Raw genomic sequence first — 18,089 nt, 5'->3', positions numbered from 1 at the left:
TGTTATTATCCAAACTCACTAAATATTCATAGAAAACCTAATGCCTTAATCAGTCTGCCCACCAGCTACAGAGAGGGACACTGAGGCGTGTGAGCTCGGGCAGATATTCACAGGTACAGAGCTGTGAGTGTGAGTTGATTTAATCAAAGCTCTCTTGAACACAGGCATGGTCTGTATAAGTCTTATGAGCCCTTTCTGCTAAGTAAGTGTTGATTAAAAACACACAAACCTAAATTTTCTCTTCCACTTTCCTTTGTGTTGCTTTTTTGCCCTCTACCTGCTCCCATATTTGAGTTTTAGTTTAAGGTATAATTTTAATTTGTCTTGTGAAGGAATTGGTAAAGTGAATATAAGGTCTGGCACTTTGCAGTAGGCATGAAATACAATCTAGTTCTATGGCTGCTGTGGCTATCTCTGATAATAACATAGAGTGATGTATTTCACTAATATATGTATATTGCAGCAACAGAAAGATATTTAATATTATCTTTTTAAAATAGAGGATAAGCAATTTTGAACCCTATCTCTTCTCTTAACATATATCATAGCAGTATTATTCTAGGATGCAATGAAAGTGTTGTGGGAGATGAGAGCTGATTTTAATTTTATACCCTGGCAGCTGGATGTGGATGTAACATTTATGATTATAAATCTATTAAAAATATCTTGAGCGCTGATCAAGCTCCTATCTCAGTGGGTATATGAAAAATCTTTTAAACTGGCAATTTTGAAATATATTTTGAAATGTATAATCAGGATTAATTTAATTTTAAGAGAGCATAAATGTAAAATAGATATAGTACAAATGCTCACAAAGTCAATCTGTATTAGTTTAGTGTTGGTTACTTCACTTAATTAGAATCAAAATGTGAATGAGAAAGGCAATGTGTCTATCCCAGATCAAACATGTTGTGCAGGGGGTAGGTGGGAACTCAGATCCTGAGAGAGGAAGATTTTTGTGACTGGTGACAAACCTCCAACCACACTCAACATACTTTTTACCTCCTTCCTTTTCTGTGAGAAGACTTGACTTGATAATTCATTTATGCTTTTAATTCATATTTAAAGTAGAAAGTTACAAAATAGAAATAGGAGGTTCTTCCAGCTGTCAGGGCACACCCACTCTTATTTGGTGAACCTAAAGTGTCCGAGTAGATGTTAAGAAATGGGGTTTTTATGAAGAGGGGTCAAACACTGGAACAGGTTTCCTAGAGAGATGGTCAATGTCCCATGTCTGTCAGGATTTAAGAGGCATTTGAACAATGCTCTTAATAACAGGCAAAAGTTAACTTTTGGTGGGCCCTGTATTGCTCAGACAGTTGGACCAGATGATCATTTTAGGTCCCATCTGTTGCGATGCACTAAATAGTTATTTAGTTGTTGTTTTGCACTGGGTGATTGGGAATTTGCACTGAGTAGTTTTTCTATTGCACTATGTCACATTGGTCTATTCCACACACCTTTCCCCTCCCCACCCCAAACCTCAGGTGTGATGGGCTCTCCCTGACCTGCTCTCCCCTCCCCTTCTCCTCACCTGTGTCCCATCGGCTCTGCCCCACCCATTTTTCCCTGGGCTCAAAACCCCCTGGGAGAAACACTCTCTCTCTCTCTCTCTCTCTTGGATGCCATCAAACACCTTGGCCTCTGTTACCCCCTGAGGTGTTGCCTGGATCTGAAGTGGCTCCTGACAATAAACAGGATTTAGTCCCGAGGAGACGAGCGCCTTTCGTCTTTTGCTTGTGTCCATGTAGGATTCCCACGCTGTGATCAGAGGGGACAAAAAAAGGGAATTCCTACACCCTTCCAACTGGGACTATTCTATACTCACCACTTATACCAACAGATGAATATGACAAAGTGCAAACCCTCAGAGGTTTAGCAGAAGGCTGTAAACAAACCTGTTCATCAAGTGTTTCTGCTTCTCTGAGGAGGTCATTCATCTCATCTGCAGCATCATCAACCTGGATGGTCCAAAGCACAGCATGATTCTTTTTTTTGGACATTGCCTCCTGTGTGTGGGGAAAAACAAGTCAGTGCATTTGAAAACAAACTCCTTCTCTAGTGAGGGCAGGGATTGAAATTTACAAGAATGGAATGGAAACTAAAATATTCAAACTACATGAAAAAACTGAAATGCCATCAATGTTTGTACCTGGAGATGTATGGCAGTGAGGTTCAGGTCATTCAAACGCCTTTGAGCTGCAACACCAGTAGAAATGCTCAGTAAAGTGGATTTGCTTTCATCGATAGTCAGAACTGACAATCGGATGTCATCTGTCAAATCCCAAATACATTTATCGCAGCCTGATAAGAAAATAAGACAGCAAAATTTTTCTTTAGTGTTTGTGTCAGTTAACAGCAAATATCTTAAATTCGTGTGGTAGTGCTCTTGACCCATGGTGTTCACTCTCTTTGTCAGTGATGCTTGCTGGTGGATACCCATTTTTGTTTCACTTTCACCCTCCCACTTCCAAGGTTACTTCCACAGTACAGTTACGGCATTTCTAGCTGAGCAGCACCAGATGGGACTGCTCAAAGAGGCTGACACAGGGATTCTGTAATCAGTTGGGAGCGAGAGAGAGGTATTTCCTGGCTATTCCCTAGGCGCTACATGTTTGTGTCCTGAGGGACAATGGATGAAGGTCAAAAAAAAGCCAACTGCATTTTGTCAGAACCTCAAATTCGATATTTAAAATTTAGTAGTATGAAAAATAAAGATGTCCAGCACATGGGCTCTTGGCCACCTACTTGGTTACAAGGGCAGCTTCTAAAACACAGTTATAATGTGCTTGGAAAGTGCTTTTGCAGAACTATATCCTTGTTCCTGCTGCGGGGTTGCAATGCCACCTTGTTTATAGTGACACTGGTGCCAACACTAAATGCAAGAGATTTAGGTGAATGTGAAACACAGATTCCTACAGACACTTTGGCTTGATATTTTAGCGGGTCCCGAATGTTTTCCTTTTGGTTGCTCCACAGGCACATGACCCCTCTTCATGGGAGTTGGTTCAGGAACCAATGCGTGCTACATGCTCCACATTATATGCAGGGATAAATAAACTAAGATTTAAAAATACATGAAGTTACCAATAGCCACAACATAGTACTCCTGGAAATTCCCCAGGCTTCCTATCATTAGAGTATGGGAGATAGTGGGAAAGGAACTGATGATGGATATATGCCAAGTTGTCAACAGCAGCAATCTATATTAGATATTGTACTGACTTTGACTTGGGGTAATTTTCTGCACAGGTAATTTCAGTGGCTAGTATGGGGCCATGCTTTTGATTTGTGCTGAACACAGGGTTGATAATGTAGAGGTGTTTTTGTTGTTGCTGAGCAGGCTTACACAGAGCCAAGATCCATTCTGCTTTTTGTACTGCCATGCAGGTGATAAGGCTAGGGATGTGCTGGAAACTGGGAGGAGACACAGCCAGGACAGGTGACCCCAGCTGACCAAAGGGATATTCCAGACTGAGCATGTGACATCATGCTCAGTAAATACAGTGGGGTGAAGAAGGAGGAAAGAGGGGATATTTGAAGTGATGGCATTTGTCTTCCCAAGTAAATATTATGGGTGGTGGTGTTCTGCTCTCCTGGAGATAGCTGAATGCCTGCCTACCCATGGGAAGCAGTGAATGAATTAATTGCTTTGCTTTGTTTGCAGAAGTGTGTGTGGCTTGTGTGTGCACAAGTTTTCTGGGTTTTACCCTTCTGATTCTCTCTCTGTTCCTGCTAGGGTGAGTGAGTGGCTGTGTTGTTGATGGAGTTAAACCAAAACTAGAAAAACATAAATTATATGCAAGATATCACAGGTAAAGTTGTGAGGACAGTTTTAAGGGCCAGAATATTATTTTTCAGGCAGCGTGTCTCAAGGTCTATGGAAGTGGCTTTGGTGATACTTCCCTACTGCTTGGCAGTTTGGACTTGAATGTGCAGTCTGCATCACAGAGTTGGAAATATGCCTGTACTCAGACAAGTGTGTGAGAACATTCTGAAGTACTCAATCAGCAGGACATTGTGTATATTCACGCACTTAAGTGCCCTGTGGGACTACTGTCAAAATCCTGAGTCCACTGGAGTACCAAGCTCTTAAGATAGTATTTGTAAGCTTCTAAATATAAGAACAATAGTAATTATTGGTGTTTTCATGATAATGTTCTTACTGATGGTCGGGCAGTCTGTGTCAGTAGAAACTTCAGGACTGTCTGCGAGGCATTCTCCAGTCTGGCTGTCACACATTCTGCCTCCACAGTTACATGCTGGGGAAAAAGAAAGGACTTTTGAAAGAAGAATCTTCAAAATGTACAACTCCCCCTCCCAAGACTCGTGAAATTATTATGCTTAGGATTGTGTGTGGATATTCAAGTCAATATCAAGAACTTATTGGACTGATTTTCTTTTCAGTATTTGGAAAAGGTGCTTCTTGCACTGGTGAAATTTGAACAAATGAAATACAAAGTGGAAAACAAAGTGAGAACACCTCTGCTGAAATTACTTGTTCAAAGCTTGGTTGCAATTAGAGTCAGTGAAGCCAGAGTTGCCCAGAAGGGCCATTGTACATCAATGTCTAGAGAGGGTGACATTTAGGAGATGTATTAAGAAAAGTGGGGCAACTAAAGTTAATTATTAGTTACAAATCTTTCCACAGCCCTGTGGAATTTATCAGCACTCTGTCAGGCTTTCACTAAAAAGGCTTTGACTCCAGTTACACTGTCAGCTTGAACATATCAAAAAGTAAATTTCTCCTACCACTTACAATGAAGAATAAATGACGTTTTATATTTTTTCAAACTTGAGAAAGCAACATTTTTATTGCCAGCACGAGTGGCTTTTTAAAAAGTCCAATTTTTAATCCAACATCTCTAAACCTCTTTCAAGGTTTAATTGGCCTTTTAAAATATATTATTTTAAAGATTAAAATATTCTCAGAACCCTTCAATGCAATAATAAAAACTCAAGCAGAACATAAGAAGAGCAGCAATCTATCTGGAATTTATTTTGGTCTTGTGATTCATCGTTTCAGCAGTACCTCATATAACAAAATATCTTACTGCCTTTTTATTGCAGCCCATTAATTTTTATCTATGAATTGCTCTGTATTTACATTTCCCATTGCACACTCAAGGATTTGTCAACTGAAAATGCATAAAACAACTTCAAAGACAACATCCTGCACTAATGTCAGAATAATTTTGTGTAAGTGGACCAGTGTTAGTAAAACTAATCAGTTTTCATGCTAATGTAAGAACAGAAATTGGTTATGAATTCTCTGATGGATTCAGCATTTTGACCTTATCACAATCTGTGCCTCCCAGCTTTCGGATCTATGATTACTTTTAATTCGTTATTTCTTTTTTTTTAAGAAGTGAAAGAAAAGTATCAGCTGAAAGTAGAGATTTCTCTTTACCTATATCACGGGGACTAGGCTATCATCAGGTAGCAATATTAAACTTAAAAATTTAAAATTTTGATGAGATTGGTGCTCAAGAAAATAAAATTGTGTCTTATTTAGATGAATACCTGTGAGTCTGCTGCATAAAATCTTACAGCAAATTAATTCCAAAAGCAGTCTGGACCATTTTTCAACTACTGGTTTAAGAGGTACCACATTTTTAGTAGGGAATTAATATTTTCAATGATAACATAGTTTGCTGGTGGAGAAAGCTTCTAAACTTACCTTTATTTCTGAGGGCCATTTATGGAGACCTTTGAACTATAGCTAAAGAATATGTGGCTAAAAAAATTTAAAAGCAGCTTAAAATACTGTTCACAGCTACTCAGATTTTGTCTTCTGCTCAAAAGGAAAAAAAGATTATTTTAGATTGATAGAGCTGTTTGTTAATTTAGTAGTCTTGTAATTTTTTGTTTTATATATCCTTTGAGATGCTCCATGGAAACCATGTATGCAGATTGTCTTGATTCTTACAATAATTTTGTTTCTCTATTTTTAGTTTAAAGAAGATATTTGACTTATTTCAGAATCAGTTCTAAGCAATAGTTCCTAATTGTCCCACAAAGCCAAACAAAGGATAAGCTTTCCCTGTGAAATACACAAATAGTTTGAATATATATCATGGATGTATTAATGTACTGCAATCTGCACAGTACTGTCAAGTACAGCACATTGTGGTGCTCAGCAGAAATGAAGATGAAACGAGAAGTGTATAATTCTCTGAAACATAATACTGCAAAATCAGGATTTGCTAGAGTGCACTTCAAAATTAAATTCACTTCAGAAAAGAGAAAAGCTATACCTCTCACAATGTATTCAAACATCCAAGCACTTTTTATTTTTAGCAAAGATGAAACACTCCAAGGAAATCTGCTAACAAAGAGAATTACTACACTGATTTGAAGACTGTGTGAACAGCTTGTACAGAGAACTCCTGTGTACCTCCTTAAGGGTGCAAGCAAAAAACTCTGCTGAGGTCATGAAAGATTGATTTGAGTTTCAAAACTGTACTTTCAGAGATGCCTTCCAAAATCACTTATTGTGTAACTTGCTCAGACACTTGGAATGACCTGTAACTCTCAGACTTCTGGCAAAGTTACTCTTAGGTGCTTGAAGTTTTTGCCCATGGGCAGGGCACGATTGCTGTGGTTTGCAGAGTTGGGTGTGTTCCTCCTGCCTCATGGAATTCAGGACCCACAGACTGGATCCTATTATTCCTTCCTGGACAACTGCAGTTAAATCATCTCAGGTGAAGTGAATCAGGCAATGAAGTTTATAAACAAGATTTATTTTTGCCACCTGAAAATCACAGATATGCTGTATTTCATTAACATCTTGGCTACCTAAATCCAGACAGGAGGTCAGTTTTGGGCATGCTGTTTCCCACAGCTGGTGTCTTTTAGGAACACTGTGCATGAGCACCATATCTTCCTGTTCAGCATAAATGGAATTCAACCATGTGACTTTGCAATGTGAGTTACATCCTGGAGATGGACACTCAAATTACAGCTGTCACTGGAATATAAAACCAGAAAGGACCAGTAGTGGCATCATGGCATCATATGTGGTCCCCTACAAGTGAAGGTAGCAGCACAAAGTGCATGTGATTGCACAGCATCCTCACAGCCTCCATCCTGTGTGTCCCAAAACACTTCATAATAAGGAAGTAAAAAACAAAGTCCAAGTACACAGTGAGTTGCAAGAAGGATCAAGTCCCTGAGGCCTGTAGCTCTGTACCTGGAGGCACTGGAGCACTTCTGAGGTCCCAGTTGAGTGTGTGCTTCAACTGTCTTACCTTTGAGCCAGGCTGAGGTAGGAATACTTTGTCTCCCTCCTTTGTGTTCTGGCCCCTGCCAAAGAGTTTGAGAGGGGGCCTCAAGGTCCTTGCTCTGAGCACCTGCATTTTGCCTTTAGCAGTGGCTGTTCCTAAGTCCTTTGAAAGAGGATGTAAACTTCTCTTCCAGACCCAAAGCAAGGATAAAAGGTATGAGGTCAAAGCCCTGTTTGGATTAAATTCCATGTAAATTAGGACAATATTAGAGGAGACAAAACTTTGCGACCCCTCTGTGCAGGTATGTTTTGCTGAGGTGCTCTGGATAGCACTTTACCAGACCCTGAAAGTACAGTCACCTCTTGTGTGAAAATACAGTAACCAGCAAGATTACACAGACTCATAGGAAATGCAGAATATATCACCAATGTGGAAAATAGCAGAAAGTGAGTGGGTATTGGGTCAGGACAGGAAGGATGATCCTGTTCCCATAAAAAATACTTTCAAGTCTTTAAGCACCATCAGCCTGAGCGGTCATGGTGTGGACAAGAACAAAGGTGAGGACTTTGCCCAAAGAACTCTTAGAGAACTTTATTTAAAACAAGGTTCAGGAGAACACCACAGTGCCTCCATTAAACCTGATCAGGCATTAGAGATGTTGGAGTCTGGGGTCTGAGACTTGCTCATGGGAGATGGAAAGAGATATTTCTCTAGCACCTAGGGATGATTCAACTGAACAGGCATCCAAATTATCCCATCACCTGCCTCCCAGAGCTGCAGGCATCTGACAACTGGTTCAGGCATCTCTGATTTCTGGGACATGATCCACAGACCATGCTGTGCTGCTCAGCTCTGCTGTACCAGACTACAGACAATACCTGTGCAGTTTTTAGCCAATCTGGCGTCCCCATAGTAGCCTGGAGCACATCGTTCGCACTTGAACCCGCTGGTGTGGTGCAGGCAGTTGCGGCACTGGCCGGTGACTTCATCACAGTCTTCAAAAATCAGATTTGGGTCTGAGTTGCCATTGCAGTCACATTTTTTACAAGTGCTTCCAATTAGCAAAGGGTTCCCATAGTAACCAGGGGCGCACCTGAAAGGAAGAGCAACACTGGCAATGACGAACAATGACATTCTTATCTGCGACAACTTTTTTTCCTCTGACCTTACTTATGTTACCAGGAATTGATCACTGTCTGCAGCTTCTAATGGACAGAGAGCTAATTAGGAGCTTTACTCCTACAGAAGCTATTTTGTGCTCTAATCTCAATCTGTACTGTTATATATTTACCCTCCTGGAACACCCGTCGTATCTCAAGCATACCAGTCTGCATTAATTTATTTTTTGTGCGTATCTTTAGCAGTGAAATGATTTTCTCCCTATTGTTTTAAAATCTGTGATGGAATTGCTTTGGCAGCAAGGCAGCTCTACAGTGTTTGTTTTGGTCTCTTTCAGCTCTGTATCTCACCAACTATATTGTGTTATATAGGAAACTGGAGTAAGAGGCTGCATTTCAGGATGCTGAAACTCAGAGGAAGTTCAGACCTTTTTTCTTTTATAAATGTATATAAAAACTACTGACCAGGAAAGGTTTATAGAAATACTTCTATGGTGAGGTGTTGGGGTGGCTTCTGGTTTTTGCAAAACAGAATAGGCCTTGAACCAGACTCTGTTTTTCAGATCTGTTTGATGTTATCCTGTTAGATGAGGGTAAAAGGCTGAGAGCAGTCACCAGGGAGGATTCCACTCTTGGTCTGCAGAGGAAGAGAGGGAGGTGGGTACCAGGCACCCCAGTGAAGGCCTGAAATAGGTCCAAATATCTTATCATATCTTGTTACATTTGGGAAAGCATTTCAGTTGAGAAATTTCTACATCTTAAAAAGAGAAACATGTTGATATTATGGTAATTTTTCACAGTATAGACACACTAGCGATGTAACACTCCTGGATGATCAGTGGCCCTAAGCAAAGAGGTAGTAATAGAATTGGTTATTTGGAAAGGAAATAGTCTCAGTTTCTGCTGATATCAGGGAATGTGCTTAATCCTACAAGCAAGGGGAGCTTTTGCAAAACAACCACTGACACAAGGAGAACTAGTACTGGGGTGGGCATGGAGTCCTAATGCCCATGATGCAGGTGCCTGGAGCTCAGAGATCAGGGACTCATACCTCAAAACAGGAAATGAAGAATTCCTGCCAGGAGGGGAATAACTAGCTAGTGTAACAATCACTGGCTGAAGGAATTGGAGGATTGAATAGCTGCTGCAATGATTTAGGTAAGGAGTATTTATTGAAGTTCATTCTGTTTTATCACCATGTTGTCCTTGTCTCCCATCCAAAGTCCTATTTAAGATGCTGTTTTTTCTGTCTGATGTTGGTAAGCAGGGAGGGTGAGCACTTCAGGCAGTTCAGATTAATTTTCTTAGATTCTGGCTGGGTACCTAAACCAAGATCTTTTGTCTTCTAAAAATCTGAACACTGTCAAATTCAGGTTCTGCCATGTCTGAACCAAGAAAATGTGGAAGATCTGATAAACGCTTCAAGTTTTGATCTGTTCCTCAACACTGCTTTGTTCATGTTCCAGTCCTGAATCCTCACAGTAGAAACACATAAAATTTTGAGCATCTTAATATAAACCATTTGGCTGCCTCAAATACTGCTTTTGTCAATGACAAAGGCTCTTTCTGTCTCTTTGCAACACTGCCAGAATCTTTGGTGCAGATTTTATCATTTGGGTGACCCAGATGTAAAGAATTAAAGTGTGGCCGAGAGTTCTGTGCACCCCCTGAAGAACTGTGAATGCAAGACTGAGTGCAGAGTGTCATTTATGATTATGATTTGGTTGAATCGTTCCCCATTCCCATGGGAGTTAGAGCAGGCAGTGATGGGTAAAGCTACTAGTTGGTCATGCCAGAAGTCTTGCCATGATTTTCTGTGATTTCAGTTTTTTGTTTTTCCATAGTTAGGTATTTCCCAAATGATCTGTCTAATGTGGCCATCAGGTTCACAGAGGCCACTGAGTAGGGCTGGGGTCAGACCAGCCTTTTGCCATGTCTGCCCTCTCATCAGGACAAGGCCATTTCCCCCCTTTTCTGAAAAAAAACTGTTCAGTTCACTTGCAAGGAATGTAGAGGACATTTCCTCACATCCCCACAGATATGTTTTACATGTGCTGCTTTTTATGACCACCCGAGGCACCCGAGAACAAGTCGTTCAGAGAAGCTGTGACTGCCCCATCCCTGGCAGTGTTCAAGGCCAGGTTGGGTGGGGCTCTGAGCAACCTGATCTAGTGGAAGGTGCCCCTGCCCATGGCAGGGGATTGGAACCAGAGGACCTTTAAGGTCCCTCCCAACCCAAACTCTTCTATGACTCACTTTTATTAGCCATAACTTCTCATCTGGACCAGCTGTTTAAAGCAAAAATAAACTTTCAGACCTGAAAATAAATCTGTTACTTTCACTCTTCTGTTTGCCGCTCAGTACATCTCATAGTACTGAGACATTTAACCTCTTTTGAATTGTGGGTAGGATGTGAGAAGAGCAGAGGCCACTGACTGGAAATGTTCTGCTCCATCCCTGTACTTTATGGCCTGAAAAAGTTAAGAGGCCTGGAGTAAATGTCTTTTCCTAGATTGTATCAATAAATTACCCATTCTTTTTGCTAAAAAAGTGTATTTCCTCTCCCATAATAAAACTGTAAAGTTGTCTTTGTTTCATTCTGCAGCCATAGCTGCTTCCTGTAATTATTAGTGAGTAAGAAATTAACTTCCTCTTCTCTAGCAATGCCAAAAGAACCTTTTTCATCTATTTGCTTTGGATGGTAAATCGTAATTTGTTCAGTTGTTCTTTTTAACATTTGTGCATAAACGAAACCTGCATGGCATCAGTTACCACCCTGATGCCTTACTGCTGAAGTCCAGGAGAAAAAAGATTAATTCCTAAATTTCAGTTTGGGAAGCTGGTTTAATCAGTTCCTAGCTAGGGTGCCTGTGAATTCACACCACCTTTTTTCTGGCAATGCCCAGCAGCAGTGTGTGCCAAGTAGGGACTTGCTCTTTAACACGTGGGCAGGGACAAGCAATGCATCATCCAGCTTTGAAACACTTTTTGACATTTCTGATGCAAATGGGAGTAGGACCAGAAAGCAAGTCCTGTGTGTAACTGCTTGCACCTTACCCCAGCAATTAGCCAAGCTCTTAACGTAGTGACCAGGACAGGCTGATTTCTTTCTGTAGCTTTTCCAACACAGCTTTGCCTTCCTTGAGACAGATGCACTGTGTTGGGCTGGGGAGTGGCCAATAGAAAACAAAGCTGATGTTATTTTCTGCTGTTTCTGTGTTATTGCTGCCCATTTCATAGGATTTGTATTGCTTGTAGTCTGGGTTGACATTTCAATAACCATTAAGAAACCTCAATGACCTTTTAATTGTCTGCATTATCCTTTGTGTATAAACCTGACATTTTGAAGGAACAAAAGAATACAGCCATGGGCCTGTAAACAAGAGTGGGTTTTTTATTTTTGTGCCATCTGCTTTCACTGTTGCTGTCATGATGTTAGTGATGTGGAGGTAATCGACTGATGTTTTTGCATCATCTGTAAGGAGAAAAGCCTTTACTCATTGTTCACCTTATCTTTTTCATTTGGATTTGTCTTTGCATCTTAAGCATCCCTTTCCTCCCTTCTCTGACAGTTATATTAAGTATCATTTGAATTCCAGGCTTGCCCATTATTGTCAGTTGACTAAAGACTTAAATGCTTCAGGGGCTTTAAGGGAAAACAAAATGAGATGTTCAGGAAGCCATTGTCTGAGCCATCCTATATCCCTCAGTCTTTGTGTTGGAGCTGCTTTAATTTATTGGCTGCTCAAAGACAATTTCTGAATTATCATCAGGCCCCTGACATTCATTGAAACATCATCCATGTGTGTTCATAACAAGAAAGAGAGCCTCTTACAGCACATGGAGTTATATTTCTGCTGTATAGTTCAACTTATTTGTGTCCTTTTTTATTTAGGGAATATTTGCTGGAAATTGTTTATGGAGATAAAGGAAAGTTGAAAAGCAACACTGGCCTATAATTGTTTGCTTGACTTTATTGAATTATGCCTGTGATGTGCATTTAAAATATAACTGAAAAAAGCTGCATCTGCTTTAAGAATTTGACTTGATAGTGGATTTTCTCCTTTGCTTTTGGTAGAAACCTGCTACATATTTTAAAGGGGTAAATTGCAAGAGGCATTGATGTGGTGGCTATTTTTCACTCCAGCTGCTGTTTCAGATTTGTATTTTGTATTTTTAAATTGCATTCCTTTTAGGACGATCACTACATGAAGGCACACAAAGTGCAAGAACTAGATCAAAATGCATCATATGTAAATGCCTGTCTTACACTGACAGTGCTTTTTAGTAGGAAATGAACAAGGTCATTTCACAGACACAATTCTACCAGATGAAAACAAGTGCATAAGATTTCTCCTCAGTATGGGAAGATTCCCTGAAAAAATTCTGGACTTCTATAATGCTGACCAGCAAGTCATCCTATGAGCTTCTTACCTTTCACAGTTGGGTCCTGCATAGTTTTCCTTGCAGACACAACGCACACTTCCACTTTTTCTGTAACAGGAGACTGCAAAGCTGGAATTTTATTAGGATGAATAGTTAGAATACCAGGCAATGACACTTTCTTCATTACAGAATGGACATTTGTCAATGTGAACTCTGGCTCTTGGTTGTTCATTGCTGAATGGGTGTTCAGCTCTCTACAAAATTTATATCATACCCCTTGTTTAGACTTTAAATTAGTTTAGGAAGCACTAATTAGTGTACAGAACTATGGAGCTATGTAAATACAGATGTATAGGTATGAAAGTCATTGTCTTGCAATGCAGATCAGACACATCTGCAAGTTTTGATACACACACTTTAGACAAGGGACTTAAGATAAATGTGTATGTCATGTGAACCTAATTGTTTCCTCTCTATTATCCCAAGGGGTAAAATATTGTCTGTGGAAGACACTGGAGTGAGCATTTCAAGAACTGAGATTTTGGAATGGGTGCAGCAGTTTCCTGTGCAAATCCTACAGTTTTTCTCAAATTCCAATCTGGAAGTTCCTAGTGATGAAGACTGACCTCAGTAATGCTGTCCTCATTCAGAGTCACTGAGTTTACAGTAACCAGGGCTTCTCTACCATCTTTCCAAGTAAGCTGGAAAGAGTCTGCGGCCTCTTTTGAGACCAACATGCCAAGTAGTGATGCTGACTGCAGTAATGGCTTGGGCTGAAATTTTTACTGCCATGATTATAAATCATGGATTCCTTTGTTTTCTTCTGTTTTCAGGATTTAACAAATATTTAAATAAATATGAGACCAAGAAACAGCAGTAGCCAGATGTGGAAAGTGCAAATTTTATATGCATTTCAAACACAGTGATGGACATGGCTTAAATACATTTACAGGAAAAAAAGAGATACAGTCCTAAGATGTTTCTAGTTAGTTTGCAAGAGGTGTGAATAAATTTCTGCCAGCACTAGAATGGAACCAGAGTAGTGAGTGGCAGCAGTTTCCAGCTGCAGGCCCATGGTTGCTAAAACACAGCTCCCCAGTCATGTGGTGCTGGGCAGCTGTGGCTGGGTTGCATCCATTTCACACAGGACAAAAGACTCAGAGCAATGGGAAAGTGCATGATCCATGCACTGCTTGTTCCAGGAACAAACAGCATTGAAAGCTGATGAGAATTCCCATATAATTTCAGTTCCTGCCAGGGTTTCTCAACTGGACAACCAGAGGCAAAAAAATCTGTCTGGAACTCTGCTGTCTCAAAATATTTGATATAACCAAAGAGAACATAAAATGAGATTCTTCTCACAGAATTTACAAATTAACTGCTGTGTGGCTTTTACAAGAACATGTTGAGAAAGTCACAATAGTTTGGCAGGCTTCCTCTTCTTTAACAAAGTCTAATTCCTTCACGTAGTTGCAAAAACCACATTGTGGATCTAAGTTATGAAGTAGGACTGAAATCTTCCTCAAGTTTTATACTTTTTTTGAACTTTTAGGGGAAAAAAAGGCTTTATAATTCCCTTAGGTTTGAAAAGAAGCAACATCTGCTGGACTGTGAAACAACCTCCATCCTCCTTTTTTTGTTCCAAAGAAATGACGTTACACTTCATGTGTAATGTCCAAAAGTTACTGCAAAAGTTCCTAGGATAGAAGATATGAAGACAGCCTGGTCAGAAAATCTAGAGGCACTGCTGAATTCCTGGAAAAAATATCTATCTGGTGAGTCTGTCAATTTACAGATTCAGTATTCTATTTCCAAAGTAAAACAGGGTACAAAACAACATCCTTTGGATATTTTTAAAGCCATTTAATGCTTCTCTGCTTCTGGTAGAGTTATTATTTTGCCTTTCTCTTTATATGTAATAGGATTAATGAAGGAAAATTGAAAAAAACCCAACTAATAAAGAACATTTTTTCTTTGAATTTAGTTAAGCTTTAGTAAAGCTTAATGTTGCTCAATATTTTTTTGCCTGTTCCAGCCCCAGCTGAAGACTATTTCTGTGGTCAGGTCTGTCTCATACAAGAAGCTGAACAGGCAATTTCTGTACATTAGTTAAATAGGGGTATGAGACAACTTGGGATGGGACGTTCCTTTAATTACTACCTTCAGGACTTTTCTGAGGGAAAACCAAGGAAGCAGAGTGGATTTTTACTGACATAGTTTCAAAGGGGAGACAATGTCATAGAACATCGAATATTCTGAGATGAAGGGACACTTGAGGCTCATCAAATCCAAGCCATGTATTGCTGCTAATATTGAGGAATCTGCATTCAGGTTTCTTGCAACATTTGTTCTCCCTTCCTAACGCCATGCTGCTGAGTTTTGGGTTTGGGGTTTCCTTTTCCCTAGTGGTCTGGAACAGGAGAGACAATGTCCCTAGCTAAGGAGCATGTTGAATCTGGGAATGTTCCTTGGCCTCTGCTTCCATCTCCCACAGCACTGGCAGAGAAGGGCTGTAGCCCAAGTCCCTGATGGCCCCACTGCACTGAGCCCTGCTCAGTGGCCTGGTGGGCCATCCAACTCCCTGCTCTCAGGGAGCACCTCTGCAGAGCCTTTGGGCTGCGGGATAGGGCAGGGTCTGGGTGAATGCAGACCCAGTCACGCTGTGCCAAGTCGAGCTGTAGGGAGCACAGACCAGACCTTGCCTGACTGACCTTGCTTGGTAGAGCCTGAGGCTCATGTGGTAGTTCTTCAGGCTGTGGCTCAGAGAACAGCTTCGTACACCAAAGTGGCTGCTCTGTGCCCAACAGGTGACAAAAACCACTTTGCCAAGGAAAAAAACACTGCTCCTGACTGTTGTATTTCTAATTTTTCAGGCATTACAGCTGCTACTGAAACTGGAAGGAATAGTTTGCTTCATCTGCAAGCTTGCTCACTCCTAAGCCTTCCTACACGTGAGCAAAGCCAGGTTCTTCCACTGTCTCTGGAGGATTTTCTCTGTAATCCAGGCAAAGCTGAAGTTTTTCAAGAATATCTCTTCTTCACTCCATGGCCCTTCTCACATGTCTGAAGCTCTTACAAAAGCCAAGAAGGGATCTGTGGGAATTTGGCCAGAGTAATTTTGTTCCTTTTCCAGTTTGAGCCCTGAGAAGCTGAGCAAAACAGAGCTCATCCCACCTTAAGGTTGCGTGAGTAATTCTATAGCAACAGCAAACAAATACAGTGAGGATGAAATTCCCTTTGCTGTGACGTCCTGCTGAAAGCAGGATGGGAAACAACTTAAGAGGAATAGCTAGCTCCCTGAAAACCAGCATCAGCCTGCTGGCAACTATTTACTAGCATCTCCCTGTGGTGGGATTCGCATAGATACCTCTCTCCCAGAGCATGAATCTGAGCAAGAGGAAGCTGATAATTTCTTTCAGCTGCATTACTGACATGTCATTGTTTTTAATGGCTCATTGTGGTTTGTGGTTTGTGTTTTTTTTTTTTTTTTTTTTTTTTCCTCTGAAGACACAAAGCACACAACATCTGGAGTTCTTTGACTTGGTCTTGTTTTTCTGTCAGGCTTCAGAGTTTCTTACCCAAAAGTAGCTGGGCATCAGCTGAAGGGGCAGTGGAACTGTCACAGGATGCTCCAGCACTTTCCTTTGAACTGTTACTTTGCTAACCAGATCCAGCTGCTGTAGACTCAGGGGACTGCAAAGTCATGCTTTTTTGTGTTTGGTTTCACCCTTCAGGTGACATGGATTGAACTTTCCATCTGTCTTTTTTTCTGTCTCAACCACATAAATCTGGTGCCACCTGAGAATTCTTCATTACGGGATTTTAAAAAGCAACCAGACAACTGAACAATCTCTTCTCCATAAAAGGGTGAACTTGAAATTGCTCATTCTTCTCCCTCTTGGTGTCACAACTCATCCCCATACAGGCCACAATCAATTGGCATTGGTGCCTGGCACCAATTGATGGTGGATGAAAACTGTCACCATTAGTTTATTATCTTACTGTAAGACTTTCATACCTTCTTTCTGTGAATTCTCATGGGTAGCTCCTCTCAACACTGGCTCCTTTTCTCTTCCTTCTTACAGGTGGCTGACTTCTTCCTGTCTCTATCACAACTGGACATAGCTATGACCTATTAAAGGCAAGGCTGTTCCTATTCTTTGGTAATTAGTACAGCTGCAACTCCTAAGGGATGAGATTGCCTTCAGCACTCTCTTTTCTCTCACAATCCATCCTCCCACATCTTGGTAAGAATTGGTATGAGTATTTAAAGATATTTTACATCTTCTGAATGAAATGCTGCTTCCTGTGGTTGTAAACATGAGCAGCTGGTAGTCTTCTTATTTACCCCTGTGTTTGCCAAGGGCAGCAGCCTTTGTCTCCTGCGTTGAGGAAAGGATGCTGGCCCCACCTTGGAAAGGGCCAAATGCAAGCCACATCAAAGAGAAGCAAAGACTCTTTACGTACTTGGCAAGTTCTGGCAGGGGGCAGGGGCAGGGCTGGCAGAAGGTGGGCACTCCCCTGACAACGTCACCAATGAAGCCATCCGGACACTGCTCGCAGTGCTGTCCTGTTGTGTTCCTCTGGCAGTCCTGCAGTGGAAGGAGACAGAATGGTGAAAGTTAAATGGAGGTGCTGCCTAATTCAGAAAGAGATCACTTAGCTGAAGAACTGGCCAAGGAGGAGAGTGGCTGATGCCACACCTTTACCTTGCAAGGTATTGACAGATTTAGGCAAACAAGCTGACACAGCTGCAAATAAAAATATTATAAATGAATACAATGACCAGCAGCAAGGGTTGACAAGGTGCTGTACAGGACAAAACAGACATATGAAGCTGGAAGGTGCTCATTAGAGACTCAGATCCTAGAAGACTTTGCTTGTCTTGCTTCCTGCATATTTTATAGTGATAGTGAACCCATTGCCCAGAAATTATTCTTTGTACAAGGCTGTCATTTGGCTAGAGAACTCTACAGCAAGTAGAATGTGACGAGAAAAAGGAAAAAAGTAGATTTTTATTCCGCGGATCTTTAAATAAATTAGCCAGTAGTGGTTTTAGAACTAAAGGTGGTTTTACTTAGTAATATTTTCTGTAACAAATAAAATATTTAGTATATGGAAAACCAGAAGGTTACTTTAATTAAGAGCCTCTAAAATGAGAGAATACTAGGAGAAAGTTTGAATAGGAGGAAGGGGAGGAGGAGGAAAGAAGAGCACTTATCACAGGGCATGTGGTGAGAGCCAGAAGGCTAATGGAAGGCTAATACAGTTTTAAAAATATTTTGCATTTGTCATTATCCAATGAAATAATGATGTTAATGTACCACCAGAGAGACAGGAGAGCGTGGGTACTGAGCAC

At 40.8% G+C, this 18,089-nt stretch overlaps 1 protein-coding gene across 1 annotated transcript in view; it reads right to left on the bottom strand.

The window, feature by feature from the left end:
- LAMA4 (laminin subunit alpha 4) overlaps positions 1 to 18,089 on the bottom strand; it is a 96,057-nt gene that overhangs the window by 49,194 nt on the left and 28,774 nt on the right. Inside the window, exons 3-8 of the mRNA XM_053938838.1 lie at positions 17,198 to 17,322; positions 12,779 to 12,859; positions 8,105 to 8,319; positions 4,167 to 4,262; positions 2,153 to 2,304; positions 1,899 to 2,009 (exon numbers count right to left, since the gene is read on the bottom strand). Of these exons, the coding sequence (XP_053794813.1) occupies positions 1,899 to 2,009; positions 2,153 to 2,304; positions 4,167 to 4,262; positions 8,105 to 8,319; positions 12,779 to 12,859; positions 17,198 to 17,322 (780 nt within the window). The remainder of the gene's footprint in view (positions 1 to 1,898; positions 2,010 to 2,152; positions 2,305 to 4,166; positions 4,263 to 8,104; positions 8,320 to 12,778; positions 12,860 to 17,197; positions 17,323 to 18,089) is intronic.

This window comes from Vidua chalybeata, chromosome 3 (genome assembly GCF_026979565.1).
Source record: "Vidua chalybeata isolate OUT-0048 chromosome 3, bVidCha1 merged haplotype, whole genome shotgun sequence".
Classification (NCBI taxonomy): Eukaryota; Metazoa; Chordata; class Aves; order Passeriformes; family Viduidae; genus Vidua; species Vidua chalybeata.
The sequence above is the reverse complement of the archived record's forward strand: the minus strand, read 5'-3'. Positions and strand labels throughout refer to the sequence as shown.